Source organism: Haemaphysalis longicornis, unplaced genomic scaffold (genome assembly GCF_048455015.1).
Source record: "Haemaphysalis longicornis isolate Haplotype H1 unplaced genomic scaffold, Haemaphysalis longicornis Haplotype H1 scaffold_9, whole genome shotgun sequence".
NCBI lineage: Eukaryota > Metazoa > Arthropoda > Arachnida > Ixodida > Ixodidae > Haemaphysalis > Haemaphysalis longicornis.
The window spans coordinates 50,262,853-50,286,164 of NW_027526460.1; the positions used below are offsets into that span (position 1 = coordinate 50,262,853).

The 23,312-nt window shown below is 46.0% G+C and overlaps 1 protein-coding gene across 1 annotated transcript in view; it reads left to right on the top strand.

Annotated features, from left to right (window-relative positions):
* Positions 1-585: 585 nt before the first annotated feature.
* LOC144153761 (uncharacterized) overlaps positions 586-23,312 on the top strand; it is a 72,632-nt gene continuing 49,905 nt past the window's right edge. Inside the window, exon 1 of the mRNA XM_077685471.1 lies at positions 586-823. Within this exon, the coding sequence (XP_077541597.1) occupies positions 729-823 (95 nt within the window). The 5' untranslated portion in view covers positions 586-728. The remainder of the gene's footprint in view (positions 824-23,312) is intronic.

Genomic DNA, 23,312 nt, shown 5'->3' on the forward strand with positions numbered 1-23,312 from the left:
TCCCCGCGTTCAAAGGTACACCGCCCCTTTTTCCACGCACCGGGGCAGAGAGGTATATCCGTCGCCAAGTGTTTGCGCACTCATTATGGCCCGCGGCACACACTACTCTCAGCGCGCCCACACGACTCCCAAGCCGCGGCTCCGTCGCCGTCCGCAAACATCCGCGTCGAGCGGTGCGCCACGCGACTTTCATATTAGCGACGGACAACTTAGCCGCCCCTCAGCTCAGTCCTTCTCGCTCGCCAAAAACCGCGAACACTCGCGCACCTTCCGTGCCACATAAACCGAGAAAATAAGTGCACATAAAAAGTAACTCAGGCAGAACCCTCTTCTTATAATACAAGGTCTGGGCAAACACTTCTCATACGTCTCGTGGAGGGAGGGGGGACGCAAGGTAACCGGAGCTGTCTCCTCCTCTCCCAGTCCCAGTTAGGGAGGAGGGTACGTCGAGGAAGGGCCCGACTCCACGCTTCGGAACACCTGAGTCTTTTCCCCTCTGTCGTCCCCCCGAAGAAAGACGCTATCCTTTTATACTTTTCGTCTTGCGGTTTTCTTTTGAACCTGTGCTCCGTCGCTCTCGCAGGATTCTCGGCCGCCCCGCGTGCGAGCGACGTGTACGTCGTCGAGGGACCACCACTTCCCTTTGAGCGGTGGTTCGGAGGAGAAGTAGGGACTTGGTCGTTGGCCCGACGATTTCGTCCTCTCGGGAGCGGAACAACGTGGGAAGCATGCCGAGCGCCGACGGAATCTCGTGCCTGCTGCCGTCATCCGTGGAGAGCTTCCTCCTCCCATCGCGGCCGAAGTCGTCCTGGCGGAGGAAGAGGTAAGCACCGGGACGTTGTTGTCGCCTCCCACACCCCGTGCTCGTCGACCTTCGTTCTTTAATTTCTCGGGGAGCGGCCACTGAAAGAAGAGTCGAAATATTTAGAAAGCTAATCACCTCTAAGCTCCTCAGAGCCCTATCAGAAGAACGAAGGACCAAAGAATTCAGACGACCGATATGGTGGTATGGCTTGAAAGAGTTCCGCTATTGGGGAGAAGGCGGCGTGTTCGTTACAGCTACATGCGGCCAAATGGAAGAGAAGTACGCAAATTGATCCGAAATATTGGGAAAGTCAAAACAGAGAAAAAATGCACAGGTAGCCCGAAATATTTACGGTTTTCTTTCTCTGGCATCTGGTGGAATATGAATAATCTGCCGCCGAACCTCAATACAGGGACGTTGTTGTACTTACACGGTGAAGGCGTTGTTCAATCGTCAATTAAGGCTAGTTGGAATTTGTCGACATGTCGATAAAGCTGAGATTGAGAAACATAAAAATGGCGTTAAATTGTACACTTCGCTTAAACAAAGCTAATCATCGTGAAGTTCGCAAGACACACGAAACCGCAATCGTGACGGGGACAACCCTTGCCACCGCGCATCAAATGTTGCCTTCGCCTTTGCTACGGCCTTCAGCTAAGTACATTTATTTCTATAGCAGCGCAACCGGATCATGATAGCACTTTAGGACCGCGCACACACCGTATTACCACCTTCTAAAATAGCGGAAATCTTTTATCACCGTATTCAGCAGGTCCACGTTTCGGCCGTTTGTTAAACGACCGCTTCGCACTTGCGGCATGCACCTTATCATCACAGACTTGTTTAAACGCAGCAAGGATACCTCAGTGGCTTCTTTATGATGCGTTATGATGCTACAGCTAATTGTGAGCAGCTGGCTGGGAGTGTGACTACTGATATGGTGACAGTATAGGGACTGTAGCGGTGACTGCAAGTACTACATAATCGATTACTGAGACGCGGTTGACCTTTTACAGCGAAGCTGTATGTGCACTCCCCCCCCCCCCCCCCCTCTTCCACTGATGTCCATTCCGGTGAAGCCGCTTTACTCGGAACCGCTTCTGTGCTCCTCCCCGCCACCGACGATGTCTGTTCCACAAGTTGCGCAATAGGCTGATAAAGGCGCTAGCGCGCCGCAGCTGCACTTTTAACCCGCTTTGGGACGGACGCGTGTCGTTCGCTCGGATGATTGATTGATTGATTGATTGATTGATTGATTGATTGATTGATTGATTGATTGATTGATTACAAATTACAAAATTGATTGATACAAATTACAAAATTGATACAAATTACAAAATTGATTGATTGATCACAAATTACAAAAAAACGTGTTTTGGTTCGTGCACTCCTTGAACTGCAGCTATAGCTTCGCGGGTCATCCTTCTTCACATAGTGGAAGGGCACTTCATCTTTTATAACATCGTGGACTTGCATCAGTGCCTGCTGTTTATTTTTCCAGGTCATCTACATTCAATCAAAAGGGGGAGGAGAAATGCTCAGGCCGATGGTTGTAGCTATTCCGCAAATGAAGGTTTCATCTGCTATCGCATAATGAACTGCATAATCTTTTGTTTAGGTATACCTCTGCTTTGTAGTACATTATTTCTGCTATAGCGCTGCGTTATTTTTTTAATGCGCAGGCGTTTTTGTGTGGACGCGTCGAGGAAATCCGTCTGTCCGTCTGTAACATTTGATGTGTCCCACTTGGGCCGCATAAGAAAATGCTGTTAATGAAAGAAGTTCGAGCGTTCATATTTCCTGACAGCTTATTTTTGTTAATTCTGATAGTTCGCATTTCAGCATAAAACGGCGGGGACGAGTGAGGCTAAATGTACTGAAACAGGTAGTTCTCAGTGAGCAAGTCCTATAAGCGCCTAAAAATGTCATTTTAGCAATGCATGCGTGTGTAACAGCGAGGCCGACTTTAAGACATCTCCGTGTGTATTAGAGCGGCTTTAGCTTCATTCGCCGATTCCCATGGGCAGTCGCTGCAATTGTTTATGTGCGTTTTGTCGGCTTAACCGCAGTCGCTACCGATGCGAGCGCTGCCCGCATTTTCATGACGTTGCGCTCTCACGTAAGTCGGTTTGGGGCCCTGCTAGCTTCACTTTTTGTATTCATGGAGGTGTGGAAGACAAACCTTGTTTAGTCGGGTCGTGAGTTTGGCTGGGTACGTACCCGACGCGTGATTGATACTTTTGAGCCACATGTGCCGAGTTTTAAGCGATATCAACATTTCGTGCAGCGAACGACAGTATTTATATGCGCATAGTTTGCAGCTGTTAAAATTAAATGCGGAGGAACTGCTGGTACCCTGTTCTTCTTGCTTGTTTTCAAAAAAGGAGTAACCAAGAATTAGTTGTATACAAAAATACAATGGCATGTACAGGGGGTATTAAAAGAAATACGAACAGCGGAGCACGCAGCCTCCGACGCATGCTGCCCGGCCTACGAAGTCGGTAAATTGCGTGCATGCGCAATTATTCGAGGGTGTTCGAGAGTGTGGCCTGCTGTTAGTGGAAATGCTTGATCAAGAAGCGACGGCGGTCATTTATTTTGAGGAAGCCTTTTCACGCTGCGTTGCCACTTAGCAGGGTGATCGTTGAAGGGCGTCATGCTGGCCGCAATGAGCCTGCTGAACTCCTGGCTCCCGAATATAGTAGATAACCGGCACTCCTATCTTGCTTAATGGCGACAGAGCGTAAAAGGGAGGCACCTTAAAATAAATGACCGGTCTTGGTTCTTGATCAAGCATTTCTACTAATAGTAGGCCACACTCTCAAACGCTCTCGGAGAAATTCGCATGCTCACAGTTTAATGACTTCGCGGCCAGAGGATGCGGCATGCGTCGGGGACCATGTGCTCCGTTACGCTTATTTCTTTTAATCCCCATGTAGATTGGGCAACTGTTCAACTAATATGGCTTTTGAATATAGACCAAGAATTGATTTCGAAATCTTTTTTAGCGTCATGTGATGTTCCTTTTTTATTTTTTTGTGAAGTCATTCATGGGGAAGATAAGTATAAACCAGTTATCATCAATGAATGTTCCAGGTATTTGTTTGTTTTTATTTATACCTTGATCAGACAGTACTGCGTTAAGGTTTGCGAGGTATCTGTGGACTAGGCTTAGCGCAACCGAAATATAAACGCAGGTGTAGCTAGAACGCGTAAAACCCCAATTTCACCGTAGATGTGAACAAACAATCCTGTTGATTTATTTCCGAGTGGCTTCTTCCTTTATTTTTCAGATTATTTATGTGTGTAGCACTATTTTTTTTAATTTATTAGCCTTCGACATTCGACAACCTGCAAAACAAGGTTAGGGCCTCTTTGATGACACCAGAACCTGCTGTTTTAGGTGCATTTTTAACCCTCGCCCCGCAAAAAAAAAGAAAGAAATGAAAAACAAGACAATCAGTTCGCTTGAAAACGTTTGTAAGCACTATTTTTGGCTTTTATTATGAATTTCGGATTATGTAGGTGTCCAACCCTCCACTTTCTTTCTCTTTCCATTTGTCCCTTTATACTTCCAAAGCGACCTTTCCTTTTCTTGAATCTTTTTCTCCACCTCCCTCTCTTTTCTCTCTCCCGGTATTTTGGCTACCCGATTCGTTTTTTCTTCTCAAAGATGATCACGGGGTTATCCAACGTCTCCTGCACTGCGTGTGGATTTATTATTGAGTGATATTTACCGAAAACATTAGAAAGTTGAACGGGAAGCAACGGACCCGCATGCGTACTGACCCCAAATAAAAGAATAAAATGCATCATCGTTTGAAAATCTCGCGACTGCATGATCCGACGAACGAAATTGTGGATTGGCGCCTTCCGCTTGAGGTGAGGTGGCCAGTTTTAAGCTGCGTGCCATCTACATCTGTTTTACTGATGGAGGTCGAAAAAAAAAAAAGGTATGAGAACACCTAAGCACTTCTTCAGGGTTCTGAATGCGATATCATCTCCAATCGAACGCCTGAGACGCTTTGTTTCCGTCCCGGGTTCTCAAAGGACTTCGTCTGATTCGTCCTCTTTCCGCTTGAGACGATTTGCTTCGCGATCCGCTTCCACCTTACGCTTTTGAATGTCTTCAATCTGTCTCCTACGCGTTGCGCCACCATCTCCTTCCTGCTGCTATGTATTCGGAGAGTTGACGATGATGCTGAATTTCGCGACTTGTCTATTTCCCAGTTCAACCGAACGGTTGCGTTCTTCCGCCCCGCTTTTGTCAAGTTGAAGCGGGGGCTATGGAACGCATCACGCTATCAAACGCTTCAAAGACATGTGGTCTAAGAGCCTGATCATTTTAAAAAAAAAGCGCGAAATAGACAGGTCACAAGCACGAGAGACGATGACACAGCGCTCTGTCGTCGTCCCTCCTTCTTGTGTCCTGTCTCCGCGCTGTTTTTCGAAATGACCAGCCTCAACCAACTAGCTCAACTTGTCATCCGTCCAGGCGCCGTTTCGCTGTTATTCGATGCGCCAATTATTGCTCTCTCAATGAAACGCCAATCTACGCGAAGGTAAACTTAGATGAGATCCGAATCAATCCGAGACCCTTCAGCTTCACATCGTATTCTCCTGCACGGCAAACCCAGCGCATAACATATTGCCGCGTGTGCTACCGCGACCCCTCCAAGCCACATGCGCAAAGACCATGACGACGCCGAACAACCAAGCACGCGAGCCGCTGCCCTTCTCCATCGTAATTCGGTGTCTCACATAACATGGCACGTATACCCACATGGTAGCAGGTACGTCTTCACGGCGTCGTCATGGTCTTAGGGGACTTGTGGCCCGGAGGGGTCACAGTTGCACACGTGACGATATTCTTTCCTGTATGATATATCAAAGAAAACTTGGTGCTGCATGGTTCTACAGCGAGTAGGTTTCGTTTACAATACGTGATCTTTTGCGCTTAACCGTCATCGGCCACTTACCGTCCCGCGGTGTCGCGGCAGGGCGTGAGACCGCGAAGAAAAAGCGGGCTGTGCGCGTGCTCTGTCATCGCTTCCGCGACCACCTCCCGCTCCCGCTGTCTCCGATTATCCCAACTTCCGCTGCATGGCGCCGAACAAGACAAGCGTCGACGCGTTGCACACCCGTCCGGCACGTGCCACCGGTCGCATGATGTCACAGCGCGCGCCTGAATGGCACTACACGAGGAAAAAAGAACGCGCGCCGAGTCCGTTGAGGACGCTCACACCGCACGCGCCGACCACGACGCACGGTCTCCAGCTGAGCCCTTCTTCATCTTCCTCGGTGAACCGCAGCCGCACGCGTCTCGGGTTTCGCGGCGCTTATTATTGCGTTTCCTCTGCGGTACAGCGCAGACACGTGCGGCGGTTGCGGTTTGTTCTCGGCTTTGTCTGCTGCTCCCCTTTTGCGTTATTGTGTGGGCGCAGGTATTTGTTTCTTCCCTTCCATTCTGTTTTTTCGGTGTATCGGCTGCCTCTGCAAGTAGCGTACGTGTATCGTATAGCGAACGTTAGACAGGAGTACCTGCTACGCCAAGGTGGTAGGGGACGAGAAGTTTCATCCGCAATGGGGCGTTAAGGATAGCATTATTAGTATTACACGTTACGATTATGTTTCCGCCTGGCTCACTGTGGTGGCTCAGTGGCTTCCGCTGCTGAACCGATGGAGAGGTGATTCCGGCCATGGCGCCTGTTTTTCTGGTGGAGGAGAAAATTTAAAATGCGCGCACGCCAAGATTTCAGCGCAGGTTAAAGATCCCCAGGTGGTCTAAATTAACCCGGAGTTCTCCACTACAGGGCGCCTGCTAGCTCAGGTCTAGTTCCCGTGCGTTAAACTCCATAATTTGAATTTCATTGTAGGGTTTAACGCGCCGACGCAATGCATGCGATGAGGCGCGCCGTAGTGGAGGGCTCCGGATTAATTTTGACCCCCTGGGGACCTTTAAGCGCTGGACACATGTACGATTTGTACACGCGATTCGCATGCGACTGATCGTCACGACTGTCACCACGACTAGTCGTACGCGTGAATTTGAGACACATGACCCGATGCGTGCATGCGATGCGTCGTCGGCGTCGCTCCGCCCACCGTTTTTGCTCCATGGTCAACTACGACTATCGCTGAGCTGAATTTGTAGATTCCGCGCGTTTAATCGCAAAAAATGGATAAAGCAGGCAATCGTGAAGCGTTTCCTGCCTTCGGAAACAGTTCGCGCACACGCCGGCCGCGCCTGCCAGCTCGGACACTCAGCGGCTCGAACCGGCGCAGAACACGGTAGCAACCGCTTGTCGCTGCTCTTCTGAATCAATCTGGTCGTTAAAATGAAGTTCCACATGCGAGAAAGTAGGTGTTAGTGTGGTGAAAAATTGTGCTTGGGATTGTTATCAGGGCTTATTTTAAAAGCGGCGATCAGATATCTGCCGCGATGCAAGCGTATACGCTGACCGGCCCCCGCGGCGCGCGGCGGGCGGTGCGCCGACCGGTCGAGAGATGGCAATACCTGCGCGGAAGCATCGAAACAGGCTACGCAGATGTTCAACTACGACGATCGCTGAGCTGAATTTGTAGATTCCGCGCGTTTGTTCGCAAGAAATTGATAAAGCAGGCAATCGCGAAGTGTTTTCTGCCTTCGGAAACAGTCCGCGCACACGCCGGTCGCGCCTGCCAGCTCGGCACACTCAGCGGCTCGAACCGGCGCAGACCACGGTAGCAACCGCGCTTGTCGCTGCTCTTCTGAATCAATCTGATCGCTAAAAAGAAGTAGCTTATGCGAGAAAAGGGATGATAGTGTGGTGAAAAGTTGTGTTACGGATTGTCATTCGCAGTTACACAGATAGCGGCAATCAAATATCCGCCAGGATGCTAAGCCTAGAGTTTCCAACACCCGAGCCGACCAGAGCAACGCACGCCGGTTGCGGGGTGTTGGGGCTCAGCGGGCTCTCATTGGCTGTGGCCTCACGACGATTGCAACGATGGCACGACTGTATCTGGCTTGCCAGACGCACGTCGTGAGCCTCCTCCGACCAGCGATCGACGCCAAAACGGGTCCTAACGATCAATCGTAACGATCAGTCGCATGCGAATCGCGTGTACCAGTCGTACATGTGTCCAGCGCTTTAACGTGTGCCGAAATCTCGCACACACGGGCGTTTTTGCTTTTCGCCTCCATCAGAAAAGCGGCCGCCACGACCGGGAATCGAACCCGCGTCCTCGTGCTCAGCAGCACAACATAATTTCTATTTCAGGTTTCTGCATGTGTACGCCTGATGTTGAGAAGAGAACTCTCGTATCAACCTATCTATCTAAAGAAAAAAAGACCTTCAGGCGCCTTTAGAGAGAGAAATAGAAGGCACTTATAGCTTTATAACACTCGGAATAGCTGACTGAAAGACGGCAGCACAAAACTGACATACCTAAATATCATCATTGATCATCAACAGCGACAACCTTTTTCTGTCTACTGCAGGGCAAACAGCTCTCTTAGACATTTCCAACCACTCCTGGCGCGGGTTTTCTGAGTCCATTCCTTGCCCCAATTTCTTGCATTTCGTCCCTCCATCGACCTCTTTGTCGCCCCATGTTTTATTTACCGTCACTTGATAGCCATGTTCTTGAATGCATGGTTTACCTGTTGTCCACCATCAGCAACTAATACTGAAAGACGGCAGCACAAAACTGACATACCTAAATATCGTCATTGATCATCAACAGCGACAACCTTTTTCTGTCTACTGCAGGGCAAACAGCTCTCTTAGACATTTCCAACCACTCCTGGCGCGGGTTTTCTGAGTCCATTCCTTGCCCCAATTTCTTGCATTTCATCCCTCCATCGACCTCTTTGTCGCCCCATGTTTTATTTACCGTCACTTGATAGCCATGTTCTTGAATGCATGGTTTACCTGTTGTCCACCATCAGCAACTAATACTGAAAGACGGCAGCACAAAACTGACATACCTAAATATCGTCATTGATCATCAACAGCGACAACCTTTTTCTGTCTACTGCAGGGCAAACAGCTCTCTTAGACATTTCCAACCACTCCTGGCGCGGGTTTTCTGAGTCCATTCCTTGCCCCAATTTCTTGCATTTCGTCCCTCCATCGACCTCTTTGTCGCCCCATGTTTTATTTACCGTCACTTGATAGCCATGTTCTTGAATGCATGGTTTACCTGTTGTCCACCATCAGCAACTAATACTGAAAGACGGCAGCACAAAACTGACATACCTAAATATCGTCATTGATCATCAACAGCGACAACCTTTTTCTGTCTACTGCAGGGCAAACAGCTCTCTTAGACATTTCCAACCACTCCTGGCGCGGGTTTTCTGAGTCCATTCCTTGCCCCAATTTCTTGCATTTCATCCCTCCATCGACCTCTTTGTCGCCCCATGTTTTATTTACCGTCACTTGATAGCCATGTTCTTGAATGCATGGTTTACCGGTTGTCCACCATCAGCAACTAATTTATACCTAATCCCATTTCTTTTGAAGCTGCGTTTAATTGTGTTTATGCAGAAACTTTACTGCAGCAACCACCATAAATTCTTGAACGTCTGGCGCATGCATGACCTGTTCGAACATTTTTTAATCATTTGTGTGTGGACTCAAAGAGGAAGCCCGTCTGTCCGCCAGCAACGCTTGATGCGTCATGCTTTCGTCGCGGAAAAAAAATGCCAGAAGTAAAAGACGGCCTCGCTTTTTTCGTGTACTGCTGGTTTTGGTGCTGCCAAAAACAAATTGCTTTCCAAGCAGTGCACAGAAGTGTAGTTGTGAAGGCGACTTTAGAGTAGGGCTGGGCGTCGGTTAAAAATTTTAATCCGATTAATCGGTTGCATTAGTTTAAAAAGAAAAATGATAAAATAATATGTTATAGTAATCATAAAAATTTAATAACAATTATTATCAATATTCTCTTAGGTCTTTTTTTAAGAGAGTTATTTTGCCACAGGGAATGTTCTCAGCTTTTTGCAGCGTTTTGAGGGAAGAGAAAATAAGAGGAAGTGCACTGGTAATACTATTGAGCTCGGCAGGGAGCTCACCTGCATACAACCCAGTGAGAAGGAAAGGATAGGGGGAATGAAAGGATAGAGCAGTAAGAAAGAAGAACAAAAAAAAAAGAGGGGGGGGGGGGCTAAGTCAAGCTAGCGCATTACAGACATCCCAGATGATCTGAGCAAGTCATCATCATGGCGCTGATGCGTGCTAGATGCTTATCACCGTGTTCATCACTCGCACTATTTCTAGAATCAGGAACATTGAGACGCGCTGTTATTGCAGGAGGCATCGATTATCAGTGGTTCATTTTACGTCATAGTTAGTTCATATAACCGTAAGGCGGTGGAACAGCCCGTTCGCCGTTTTTTGTATTATATATATTGGTATTTTGAGTAGCCATTTTCCCGTTTATCTTGGATATTAGCTTGCACCTTTAATCAGTATACTATCCCCGAGAATATTTGCATCGTTTTTTGTTGTGAAATAAGGCGGCTTATTTGAAAACGAGTATGATTCTCAACATGCTTGTGCACAATTTAACCAAGACAGCCTTCTTTCATTTCGCTCACGTGACTTCAACTGATTAACCGATTAAAAACATTAATCGCGACTAAGTTATTAATCGATTAATCGAAAAGTTAATCGATCAGTCGCCCACCCCTACTTTAGATGGTCTCATTTTCACGCGCTTTATAGGGACACATGAACTGTTATGGGGCTATTTAATAAAAGGCCTTGGGGTCTTCATACTTTGGTTATGACTGCTTTTATTGTAGTACTTAAAACGAGGTCTTCCAAGCACTGCATTTTGTACAGCAGTGAAGCCGACTTTAAAGGAGCTTGGCATAAGGACACAGTGGTATTTATTTAAAGGTGCTCGTACATTCATACTGTGGTATTAGACTACTTATATGGCGCTTGAAAAAATGCCTTGTCAGTAATGCCTGTGTGTGTGTATAGTGAAGCCGAATTAAAGGTGGCTTGGTTAACGGCAGAGCGGCTTAAGCATTTATGCGCCAATTCGCACTTTGGAGCTTGTGCATACATTTTTAGAGACGATAGTATTTCTGGGTGTAATTAAACGCAGAAATTTTGGTCTGTCTGTCTGTCTGTCTGTGACTCGATTCAGCCACTCGACTAAAGTGAAACAAAGCTGCGCAATAGTCTTATATATATTCACAGCCAAATCTAAACGTCTAAGTCCGGAGTCAATGTTCATACTTGTCAACATTGTTGAACAAGAACAAGACATTACGCAAATTCAACGCAGAAAATCAATACATAAGTGGCACTTTCAATGTTCTTTTATTAAAAATCCATGGGTGCTTGATTTTTGCGAAACAAAATCCTACATACACTGCATAAAAAAATTCACTCCGTCGCTGTCGTCCGGCCACTATAGCTTCTTGCGGCATTTAAGAAATGAAACAGCAACAGCAACTTGAAGTTCCACTAGATAGGTTCCACGTTCCGTTTGGAACGCGCGTGGACTAGGGCAACGTGGTTGTATAAACGTTGAAGTAGGGCGCCTTGATTCACTCGTGTCTCCGCCGTACGGCAGCGCTGGCATCGAAGCACCCGGATTGGAGCAGTGGTACGCGGTAAATTTAAATTGACTTGAGCAAACCTCTGGCGTGTATACCTTAGGGAGAGAACGTGGGAAAAGGAACAACATGAGAGGTGAGCGGGACAACGAAGGGAGGCATTTACCCAGCAAATGTAGAGGAAAGGCTATCGTCTTTTGTGGACGTTTGCTACGAAAGGAGCAGATATGCGGCCAGTTTTTTTTTTTTAACACTAGAATACGCTATATTTCTGTTTAACACACCGATTTTAATATATTCAACAGGATTCATTATTTTATTGCAACTTCTGCTGTTGCAGATACCATCAAAAGGCAAAGTCTTCTGCCCTTCCCAATTCTCACGCTCTTCCCTTTTCTAGTAGGATGAGTACAATGGAGGTTTCTCAATTCAACTCAATCTTACTGCGTTCTCACTGCTCGGGCCATCTGCTTGGGCAGCGCGCGTATTTTTTTATCTATTTTTCGTAGTGCTCGGAACACCACCAGTCTGGTTTTTTTTTTTTTTTTTTGCTTTAATCTTGCGTGTCTTCAACAAACTTTCTTACTTTTACCTTGGCTATCGCAAAACCTACTCCAACTAGTATTATTAATTAAAATAACGCATGTACTCAAGGTTATACGCTTATATATTTGCCGCAAATATTCCCGATGTTTTCTTAGCGCTGAATGATACGGGAAGATATATGAGCCTGGCCAGCATTTTCAGTAGTTTGGAACAGTCTCGGGACTCGGCTATATAACATTCATGTTCAAGCGTTCTTTTGGAAAGGTGGCAGAAGATGCTCGTGCTTACGTGGGCTAAAGAGGACTATCTTCGTTAAAAACTTGTCTGAAATTTACGCGCATGCACACACGCACGCGCACCGCACACACACTCATACGCACCCACGCATAATTTATGCAATTCTTCTAAGCAATTTATACAAAGTGTTTGGTTTTCTTCGCAACTCTTGCGTCGGGCAAAAACGCCGACCTGCTCTGAGCAGTGAAGAATGACGAGAATGCATGACTTGCGGCAGAGCCGACTTTTATCCGGAATAGTTTTTGTTATTTTTGAATATTTGAAAAACTCGAACACTTCGTACATGCCATGCACGCTCAACTTAATCGCATAGCTCGCATTACTTGCGAAGTGGTTCAAGCATGTTATATGGCTGCACTTATAGTTTTATGGTGGCCTGAGCGTACATAAAGGCAGCCCGCATTACTTTAGATTACTTCAGGATCAGTGCGCAGTGTTTATCCACACGCATTTTCATGTTTTTACTACACCTTTCTAGTAATTCGTTTCTTTTTTACACTTATATTGCCTCTGAAGAATATCTCCTCAGCTTCGCATGTGAAGCCCACTTTAAAGGGGCTTGGCATATGGCGGAGCTGCTTACGCAGTTATTCCACCATTCCCATTTGTAAGTTTCTGCATTTTTTTAAATTTTGTGCATCTCTTGAAGTATTCGAAGACATTTTACTGATTTTAGACAAGTGTAGAGATGAATAAATTGAATAAAGTACTCATTTGTGACATAGAATTAAAGTTAGCGTTTTAAAAAACGCGAATATTAAAAAACCGCGGCCTAAACCCGAAAGTTTGGATATATTTGCTTAATGGAGCTACTATAATATTTAATAAGGTTTGGGGACTTTTTGGAGAAGTAGTGACTGCTATTCCTTTTGGCAATAAGCCACAAACGTGAATGCTGTAATGTGTTCAGCTATCAGCATTTATGCTCTGTAAATTGATCGCTACATGGTAAGCTCTCCCCCCCTCTCTCTCTCTCTCTATCTCTCTCTCTCTCTGCGCATGTGTAATATTAGCGGGGCATGCTTAAGACTATGCTTTTAGACTTGGAGTGTGATTGCGTCAATATGTGTACAGGCGGACTTGACTTATTTGTTTGGATGTCCTGTCCGCCTGCGTTCTTTTGTCGAACGGCGGTTCATTTAGAAAGTTGTACTCCACTGCGTGGAAGTGTTTCGCAGTAACTCAAGTATTCACCTACTTAAGAGTGTTAGGCGAATATACCACCACCACCATCGTTGGGCGTATACAGGAGGCCACTGATAGTGGTAAATCAGTCGAGTGAACGCTTACTGAAGTGGTTTTGCTCAGTGACAAATCCTATTTTTAATATGGCAACCTGAAAGGGCAGGTATCTGCAGGTCCTTGGTGCGCAAGTGTGGTCGTTCCGCATCCCTCGAGCTTTCACGAAGAAATAGAAAATATGAGCTTTCGTAGGTGGACAGCCATTACCTTCAGAACGGTATACAGTTGGCGTCGAGCAACCAACAAATATGACTGTGATGACCAAATGAAGATTCTCGCATGACATAAGTGTTCTGCAGTTCTCATATTTTCCTGGATATAAGCAAACCTCTGCGTAGCTTATGTCGAACTGCACCAGCGGTAGCCCCAAGTGACGACCGTGCCCATAGATGCAAAATTTAGAATATGTGTCATGAATTCTAAAGTACAGAATGATTACTTTATTTGCTTCGAATAATTAGTAATAGCTTGCCTTCAGAGCTTCCACTATTGTCGCTCAAGACGCACGACAGCAGTTATAATGGTCCCATCACTGAGTCATTGTTAATTCTATTTTTACCGCCATTTTCATTTAATCATCTTTACTCTGGAGGCAATCGTTTGTTTCTGTCGGCGTTTTGGGAGGTGTTGACCTGCGTGCTTCAACGGCGTATAATGCGCCTCGTGGCCATTGTCAGGCAGCGATGAAACGAATACCAAACTGGAGCTGTAAAGTCAGTTTGGCATTAATGCGCTCACTGTATCGTCACACTGGCGCAGTGATAATTGTTATAGACAAATGAAAAATGAATATTGCATCACGTTACTATGTGAATGTTAGGCTGCTGATGATGCGCACACTATGCTTTAAAATAGGCTTATTGTTAATGGCTATGTCTGTACTATTCCTACAGCGTTTCTCACCTCCATGGTAAAAAAGTTTAGTTGTGTGCACCAATGACAATGACAATTTGTACTAGGACTCCAGCAACCGTTAAGAACCATGCATTGAACTATACGCCTGTCGCAAGTGACAAAACAACCTTCGCGTAAACTTCGCGTAAACTAATAGACCAACGTCTGTCAGCCGTCAGACAGTGCTCTTAAATCTTGCAGTAAATCTTAGAAAAAAATGGCGGCATTGAGGCTGGAGGCCGACATTATTTTTGCATGAAAAAACTTTAATTCACAGAACTGAACGCTGACGCTCAAATTAAACATTGAGGAGCCAAGCTAGTGTATATGTCAGACATGCAATGATTTATCGAGGCATGAATGACCCAACATGCATGTATTTAGAAGACATTGTTGCTGCATGCGAACTAGTTGATTGACACTGCATAATGCTAATTTTTCTGCGTATCCGATTTCTTTCATTTTCGAATGATCAAATTAAGCACCTTGACGGAATATTTCAGACACATTTGGCATATAAATTTGCACCACCAGCTATTCTCGAACACTACGATGTCATACTATAGCAAGGACACTAGCATAGTTGTCGTGGTTTTGTACAACTAACAAAACAAACTTGTCCTGAAACGAACTGGCGCAAATATTTATTACAAACCAAAGCTGTAACTAAAACGGCTTTACGGCAGAACAAGGCAGAGGAGAGAGAGAGAAGCACCTTATTAAAGAAGACCTCTAAGCGAGGGAGGTGGCCGGCAGCCGGAGCTGTGCGGCAACCTTCGTAGCCCGGGCTATGATGGTCTTCTGTCCCCACGGGTCAGAGCAGCTCAGCGCTGCCTCCCAGAGCTCCGAGGAATTGATTTGAGGGAGGGGATCATATGGACAGGCCCACATGTGATGTTGCACCGTGGCCTTGGCAGAGGAGGCTGCTCTAATAAAGCAACTGTTTCGCCATAAAGGTGAATGATAGCAGGCATTTGTGTGAAAAGCGAATTTATTGAAACTGTTACAAGACCGCTGTATATAACTATAACAGAAAACAGGATGTATACAGTGTGCTTACTTAATAACGGGGGGAGCGAAACGGCGTATCGGTTCGTGGAACAAAATTCCCCACGCAAAAGTTATTTACACTTATGGCACAATCACCGAAGTTTGCACGCCAAAGTAAGACACTAATATGTTCCTCCACCAGAATTTATTAGCGCTAACTCCATCGCACCGGGTACATTCACAATATTTTCCCCACTTAAGATCTCTACAAATTGGTTGCCGTACTTACGTGTGTGCACGAACGTGTATTGTATGCATTTCACGTTAGCCTACACACACAGTAACCGTTGACGTAGTTCATATATGTGATCCTTTTAAATTCGCGATACAATAGTTAAAGAACATGATTTCAACGCGAGGCTGCTTCGACCGTGTCGAAATGGCCCAATCGAATTTGACGTCGGCTTCATAACGCGAAGGACCCAGTTTCGATTCCGCCACAGGGAGCGTTTTTTTTTTTTTTTTTTTCTCGCTGCGCTTGATGTTCCTTCGCTTATCATCATCATCGTTTTGTGAAACCCATTCTGTAAAGCTGGCTTCCCTGCAGTGCGGTTTGGTGTTACGATTTACAGCGCAAATGAGGCAAAGAAAGCAGTTGCTTTGAAAGAATTCTCGGAGCGCTCAAGTCTCCGCCTACGTTCTTTGAAGGCGAATATTTGAAGATACCTATTAGTAACAACTTATTTACAATTACGTCGTATTTGCTTCTCTTTTTTCGCTTTCGTTTCATTATTGTTGGCGAGGATTACTTCGACCGTCTTCTTTTCTGCTATGCCGTGTACGTGTCTGTTTCTTCGCTTTCGTTTTGTTGTTTTCGGCGCGAATTAATTCAACCGTCTTCTTTTTTCACTTCCGTTCGCTTTCGTTTCTTCCTCTTACGGCGCAAAATACGTCAGCAAGCAGAGTGGCACACGCCACCTTTCCCAAGGATCAGGATTCGGCACGTTGGCCCTGCGCCTGTGTTCAGGTTTGAGGTGGCAGGCACAATTCCACTGCATTGAAGATTTAAATTGCCGGGCCCGTCAGTTTTGCCGGGCCCGTCAGTCGTTTAAAGCTCCCGAAGCCTGACCAATCCCTCCAAGCATGCAGGCATGTGTCACGAAGAAAGGGGTGACAACGACGACGACTGCTTTTGTTCTAACGCTGCCAATATAGAACATTTTTCCCCTTCTGCCGACGGTTCACCTCCATACGAAAAAAATATCCGGAAAACACTTTTAATCAATCGGCCCACCCAATCTCTGTTCCTCTAATATTATCATTCGGGGCGAAAGTCCTGGGTTTTTTGCCGCGGGGATCTTTGCCCCGCTGTACATTCATTCATTTATGAATCTCGTCGTCTACCGTGTTAGCCGCTAGATCAAGATGGCGGGCTGCTCTATAAAGCATGTCAGCGCCTGTACTCACTGCCTTCTCGCTGCCTCTCCTTCACTGCCGCATCTTCTTGCTTTATTTCTTTGCGTACTTTTCACAGCTGTCCTTCTGTCTATCCTTTCCTTATTCATTAGAGTTGATTTTATAGTTGCTGTGGCCTCTCTGCTTCCGCACCTCGTTTTCTGGCAGTCTACTTATTATCTTTTTTATTCCCGTTCACATACACTTTTTTCCTAACCGAGTACTTCGTGCATTCACTTTATTCCTTTTAATCCCGAGTCCACTTTTTTTTTCTCTCAGTTAGCGTCCATTTCGTGGCCAATCCGTCTGAGTGGGTATGAGCCATTCTTTTGGCACCAACCAACCAACAAACTTGCGGTTTCAAAGTTATCAATTAACCAATCAACTTGCGTAGATGGCACAGTGGTTGCCCTTGGATATAAATCCCAGCGAATCACACGTTTTTTTTTTATTTACTATTTCAGCGGTGGCAATTTTCTTGACCGGACAACATCAATAGTTTTTCGCAGGATGGGTGCGTTTAACGATTTCGCCTTGAATACTTGGTTAGCTTTGAACTAAATAAATTCACATGAGTGCTGGGAGCATACAAAGCATTTTCGCTGGAAACCTTGTTTGATTTTGTTTTCCATTTTGCACGTTCGAAATAATGCATGTGCAAGAATGAAATGCCCTCACTATTCTCACTGCCGTCCCATATTCTTGCTACAATGATTACCGCATACATCTGTAATTCTGTTCCAGGAAGATGCGCAGGATGTCGAAGGTATTATGATCATAAGCGGCATCCCACGGGATGGAGTGAGTCCTCGTAAGCCGTTTTTTGGAAATCAAAATGTTCACCGCTGCTGCCCACAGGAGATATCCGTAGAATAATTTAAAATGTCGTCCACAGTAATCAGGAGCCCGATAACGTCGCCACCAACAACGCCTTGGGGCTAATAACCCGAAGTCTAGAACAGTTCTCTCCAGGGCGGCCGGAAGTCGGTATGCCTGCACACCGCGCCCGGCACACAAGCGCTGCCGCGGTTTTGCAAGCTGCCGGCCGAACGGCCTGGCGCATACGGGACGGGTATTATGCGAGGAGCTTCTCTCACCGAGCTCGGAAAAGCAGCAGGGCCGACCAATGGCGGAGCCCGCTCTTTCCGAAAGAGGCCGGTCTTACGGGGGCCGACCCCTGCCCGCGTATTGTGATCCCCGCATCCGTGCATGCATATGTTGTCCGTGCCCTACACCGCCGTTCATGTGTTGCTGTCAATGCGCGGTTCATCCGACGCTCCCACGGAGGCTTTTAGGGACTCTCGCGCCTGCCCGGATAATCCCTTGTGGTGGGCACGAAGTTTTGAGGGATTAGAGCGCTGGCAGGATGTACAGGGTGCATATGCTTACTCTTGAGGTTCCTTGGTCCTTCCTTCCTGTTTCGGAAGGACTCTGCTTCTTCATTTCGGTTTCGTCGTGTGAGCACTGAGCGAGCACTTGGGAACATGGTTTGTCAAGCTAAACTGCACGTATCTTTTCATATGACTGCGTCTGTATCGCAAACACCTCTCACACCTCGCAGATGATGAGACGTGATTTTTACACGTTTATGTTACGCATCTTGCAGTGTTCGGTCTGCATGGTTCGTATATGTTTTGTTATAACAAGGGGACCATACACTGATCAGGTATTGTTCTTTGAAAATTGTAAACCCTTGTTTACACTTTTGCAAAAGTGTTTTACACTTTTGCTTGTTTACACTTTACAAAAGTGTTTACACTTTTCTTTGAAAAGTGTAAAGTCGCGTGTTATTGTTTTGAACACCCGAAGTCGCATGAAATCTTGAGCGTTAATTCTTTTTTTTAAGAATCTGTAAAATACTTCGCTATTTGTAGAGTTGTGTGAGGTAATAAAATAGTGTTGAATGAAGTTTACGGTGAAATTCCCGGGGTACCGTCGTAGCGACCAAACTAACCATCATTCCCGAAATGCGATCGAGCGTCATTTGAAACTGCGCGCCGGCGGTGATGACGTCACGCAGCAAGTGTTCTGGTCTGCTGAAGGCACCTGTTTGAAAGTGTGGCTAACATTGCTCTGTTGCCGTATTCAGCGGCAGGCAATTTTTTTGAGAGCCAGTGCTCACACCAATGCACAGGCACTGGGCAGAGATGCTCCGAAGCGCATTCCAGAGTACAAATACAGTTAAAACCCGATCTAACGAAGTCACCGGGAAACGCGATTTGTTTCGTTAAATCGAGAACTTCTTAAAATTGGGGTTGTAATTTTACAAGCAGCTGACTTTATAAATTCGTTGTCTAGAGGGAGCCGCATCGAAGCAGCTACCATGACATCACAATGGCGGCGGCCGCGGCGCTGGCCTGCCGATAAATTAGCAATGCGACAAAATTCCGCGGTGAAAATAATTACAATAAAACGCTAGGGGTTCTGAGGGAAGCAATTTTATTGCCTGGCAAAAGAGCCTGCGATTGTCGCCTGCGTGCGTTTCGTTAGCATCGGGCGGACAGGCTTTTTGTAGCACGCAAACAAGTTCAACGCGTCCTCGATTCCTTCGTAAGCTCCAGAAAAGCACCTGAGCAGGTCATCGTCCACGGGCACAAGAGCTTCAGCAGCTTCTGGGTCGTCAGCATCCGCTCACACTTCTTGTGCGCCGTAACTAACATTACGGTTTCTTCATCGTTCAAAACCTCCGTCGTGTCGGCGCCTGCATCTGTTTCGGCGCTAAGATGGAACGCAGATCTGCTGCCACCTCGTTAAGCCGACGAAGCTGTTCCCAAGAACTGGGCTGGATTTCTTCTTGCTAGTGTTGAGGTATTGCGGAATTCGAAATACTTTGTTAAATCGGGAACGGCACTGTATCTATTTCGTTAGTTCGAGTTCATATATAAAGGCATTGAGCCGCGTGGGCACCTGCGGGGGAGTCAGAAGTAGTTCGTTAGATCGGGAAACTCGTAAGATCGGGTTTTTTTCGGATCGAGTTTTGACTGTATCCAAATAATACGCATTCTCGAAGTCGAAAACACAGATACTGAGATACCTTTTTCTTCGACGTAACGGGTGGTTCCATTGACAAGTCTGGAAATGTGGCAAAACGTACATCTCACAATTCAGACAAATAGTACTGTTAGTAACACTTTTTTTTATTTCGGAAAAGGTGAAATTATCGCGAGCCGAAACAACGACAGAAATCCAGAATTCCCTTGGCTATAGACTCGACAGAATTCCCTTGGCTATAGACTCGAATAAATACCACCTTCATTGCTTGCAAGAGATTTATCGTGCCGATTGTCGATAAATTGAAAGACCATCGTGATTCCTATGACATCCTATAGAATCAACCCGCCCACTGAATATCATACTTGGTGGCCGCTGGTGACTGCTGGTCCCGTAGTGACGCGGGTGCCTCCCTGAAATATCAGTTTTTTTTTTTTTTTTTTTTTTCCGGCACTTGTCCTGCTTTGGGATGAGTTTTATATTTGCGTATTGTTTGGTGTTTCGGCATCTAAATCACATTTTAAATATGCGAAAAAAAAAAAACTCGTCCGAAAAAGAAAAACTGCCTCGCTTAGAACGCATGGGGGACAACAAAAAAAAAAGGTATTCTGTGGCGAAAACAAGGATGGTACATGATCACAAAAGTGCAGTGATTTTGAGCACAAACTATTCCTCCTTTCAAAAACATGTTCGCTTATATTGTAAAACAAATGAAACGAGATACTAGAGGAGTTTTTTTGTTTTGTTTTTTAAATGAGTCAAATCCACCTATAGAATTTGAGAAAAAAGCGAAAGTTTGTAACCGACCCTAAATGCGACACTGTTAAAGTTATTATATGATTTGCTTTACATGTCAGCTGGGGGGAGTTTACGGCCGCAAGAAATTAAGAATATGCGGCACATTTAACCGACGATGACTCTTTATTTGGCTCGTAGTAAATTGAACCACTCGATTTGATGCGGCATTCTAATGAAAACTTTATTAGAATTCACTTTCAAAAATAGAACGATGGAGTTTTCGCGGAAAAGCCATTAAACACATGCAACGGGGTTTTAAGAACATTAGAACTGTACGTGAAGGGCAGGTGAGTCTTCTTGGCAGCGTAAGCAACTCTCTTTGAATACAGACACTCCTTACGAAGTAAGCGAGCTCTTCACTGGTGTGCCATGAATTTCCAAAACGCTTCTTCACCTTAATGAAGTGGCTCATACCCACAGGGCGGGAGGGGGATTGGCCAAGGCTTGTAAACGGCGGACATTTAGTTAAGTAATGAAATGGTAAATACAGAAGCAAAAAAATAAAATATAACCAGATACACTCCGCAGCGGCGGGGGAGACGGGATGAAATGATTGTTTCTCATCTCTCACTTTCATTTCGTTCACTTCTGTTTGCTTTGTCGTCGACGTCTGGGGACAGATCTTCCTCCGATCGATTAAGTGCCGTCCGAATCCATAATAAGCCGGCTCCATAAACCAAAAAAAAAAAAAAAGGAGAATGACTTGCAATAACACCGACGAAACCGTCCGAACAGTCACACCAAAAACACACTCCCATTGGGGAAATGGATTTGGCTTATCTTGGTCCGTGCCACGACGAGATCTGCTTCATTTTATTTACACAAAATACACGATCTCCGTACACTTCCCCCGGGCGCTTTCTGGCCTATTTCGTTGCGACCTTTGGGAAAGTTGCCGAGTTTTTCTTGTCACGAAAGTTCTATATCTGACTTGTTGCGGTCTGTGGATTTGACTCATTTCGAGAAGAAAAAAAAAAATATCCTCGCTTATGCCTGGCAAAGTATCGCGATGTATACAGTCGACACATCGTAAAAAAGTCCTTCAGTAAAGCATAAATATATTCTTTTCGAATGAGTTGCGGTACAAGAATGCTACTACTAGAATGTATCTCTGGATTACCTTAGATCGTGATTCCGCCCATCTGTCATGCGCGAAGCGAATGCCGTTTCGACGTTTTCTCCAACCTCTGAAAGCCTCACCGTATACCCTTTTGCCGCTTGCTGTCTGAAAAAGAAGAAAGCGAGAAAGCAAAACACGTCGGCATTTCTAGCGCGTGGCGAGCACCTGCTATCTACTTCTGCCTAATCTTCGCGTATGCCATTGTAAATGTGTGATAATAAGCCGAAGGTATTTTTCTATCCTTAGCACCAGATGACCAGCTATATTTCCCAAAGCGCCGTTCTTCTTGCTTCTCTTGTTGCTGCTTACACGGTGGAAAAAAATTCCACAAACCACGATTACTTATTCTTCCGGCGCACACGCTTGATAAAACACGATAAAGGTTGTATGAAACCTCGCATCGTCGTACGTACTTACATTGCATCGAAGAGTCGTGCACGAGTGGTTAGGGAGTGCACGGATTCGCAGCACTGACATATGTGTTTTAAAGCGAAGCTGGCTTGGTGTCACTGATGCCGATGTCGTAACCAAAACGCACCGCAGAAGAGCCAACTTCACCCTATGTGAGCGCGCATGATGACGCCGCTAATAGTGACGCGCTGGCGTGTTTTAAAGCGAAGTTTTCACTGATGCCGATGTCCTATAACCGAAGCTCACTGCAGGAGAACCGACTTTACACAATGAGAGGGCACATGATGATGATAATGACGACGATGATGATGATTGTGATGATGATTAAGCAATAAAAGTGTTTCTAGTGGTCTGATGAAGATGAGGCAATAAAAGCGCTTCCCGAGGTCGGAATTGAACCTGAGTCCCTCGCGTTACGAAACCGACGTCTATTCGATTGCGCCATCATCGCATTTGGGCCCCTCAGCCTTGCACGGGTGTTGGCTTCATGAACTTCGGCTGAGTCAGAGTCCCTCAATTGAGGGACTCTGGCTGAGTTGAAGTGGAATTCGGCATTGGATTTTGGCAGTTTGTATTTCGGGGGTCGACGATGGCTTAACGACGACAATGATGGGGGGGGGGTCACGCTGATCACTGACGCCTTGACTTTGACTGCAGCAACTTGATTTTGCACTTCGCAAGAAAGTTTCGCGTTTCAACCATCGTCGTCGTTAGGCGGAGGGGCTTCTGATTTTTGGCTTAGTATTGTCGCTCAATGAGAGTTCCATCTCGGTTGCGCATGCGCAGCTAACAACAGTACCATTGTCGTTGCGGAACACAGAATGCGCCCACATCGTGTATATTCTACTATATAAATAAAGTGAGGATGTATCGCTACACAGCTATGTGGACCGAGGTGTATTTGTGACGTTATGAGACCGGCGCAGATGGTTAGGCTATAGCGAAGAACATTCACGCTCCGTCAAAAAGACTGCCCCCTTCCCCTCCCCCCCCCCCTCCCCCCCCCCTCCCCCCCACGCGGATACGCGGCGCTTTATGTCTGCAAAAAAAAAACTGCATAACTATTCGGGCGAGCACATATAATTGTTGTAATAGAGCAAATGTACATGATTGGCACCATCACAATCAATGAATAACTGCAATATAAACGAAAACAACAACAAGAACTCTTGATCCGATGCGCTAGCAATGCGTTTATGCATAAT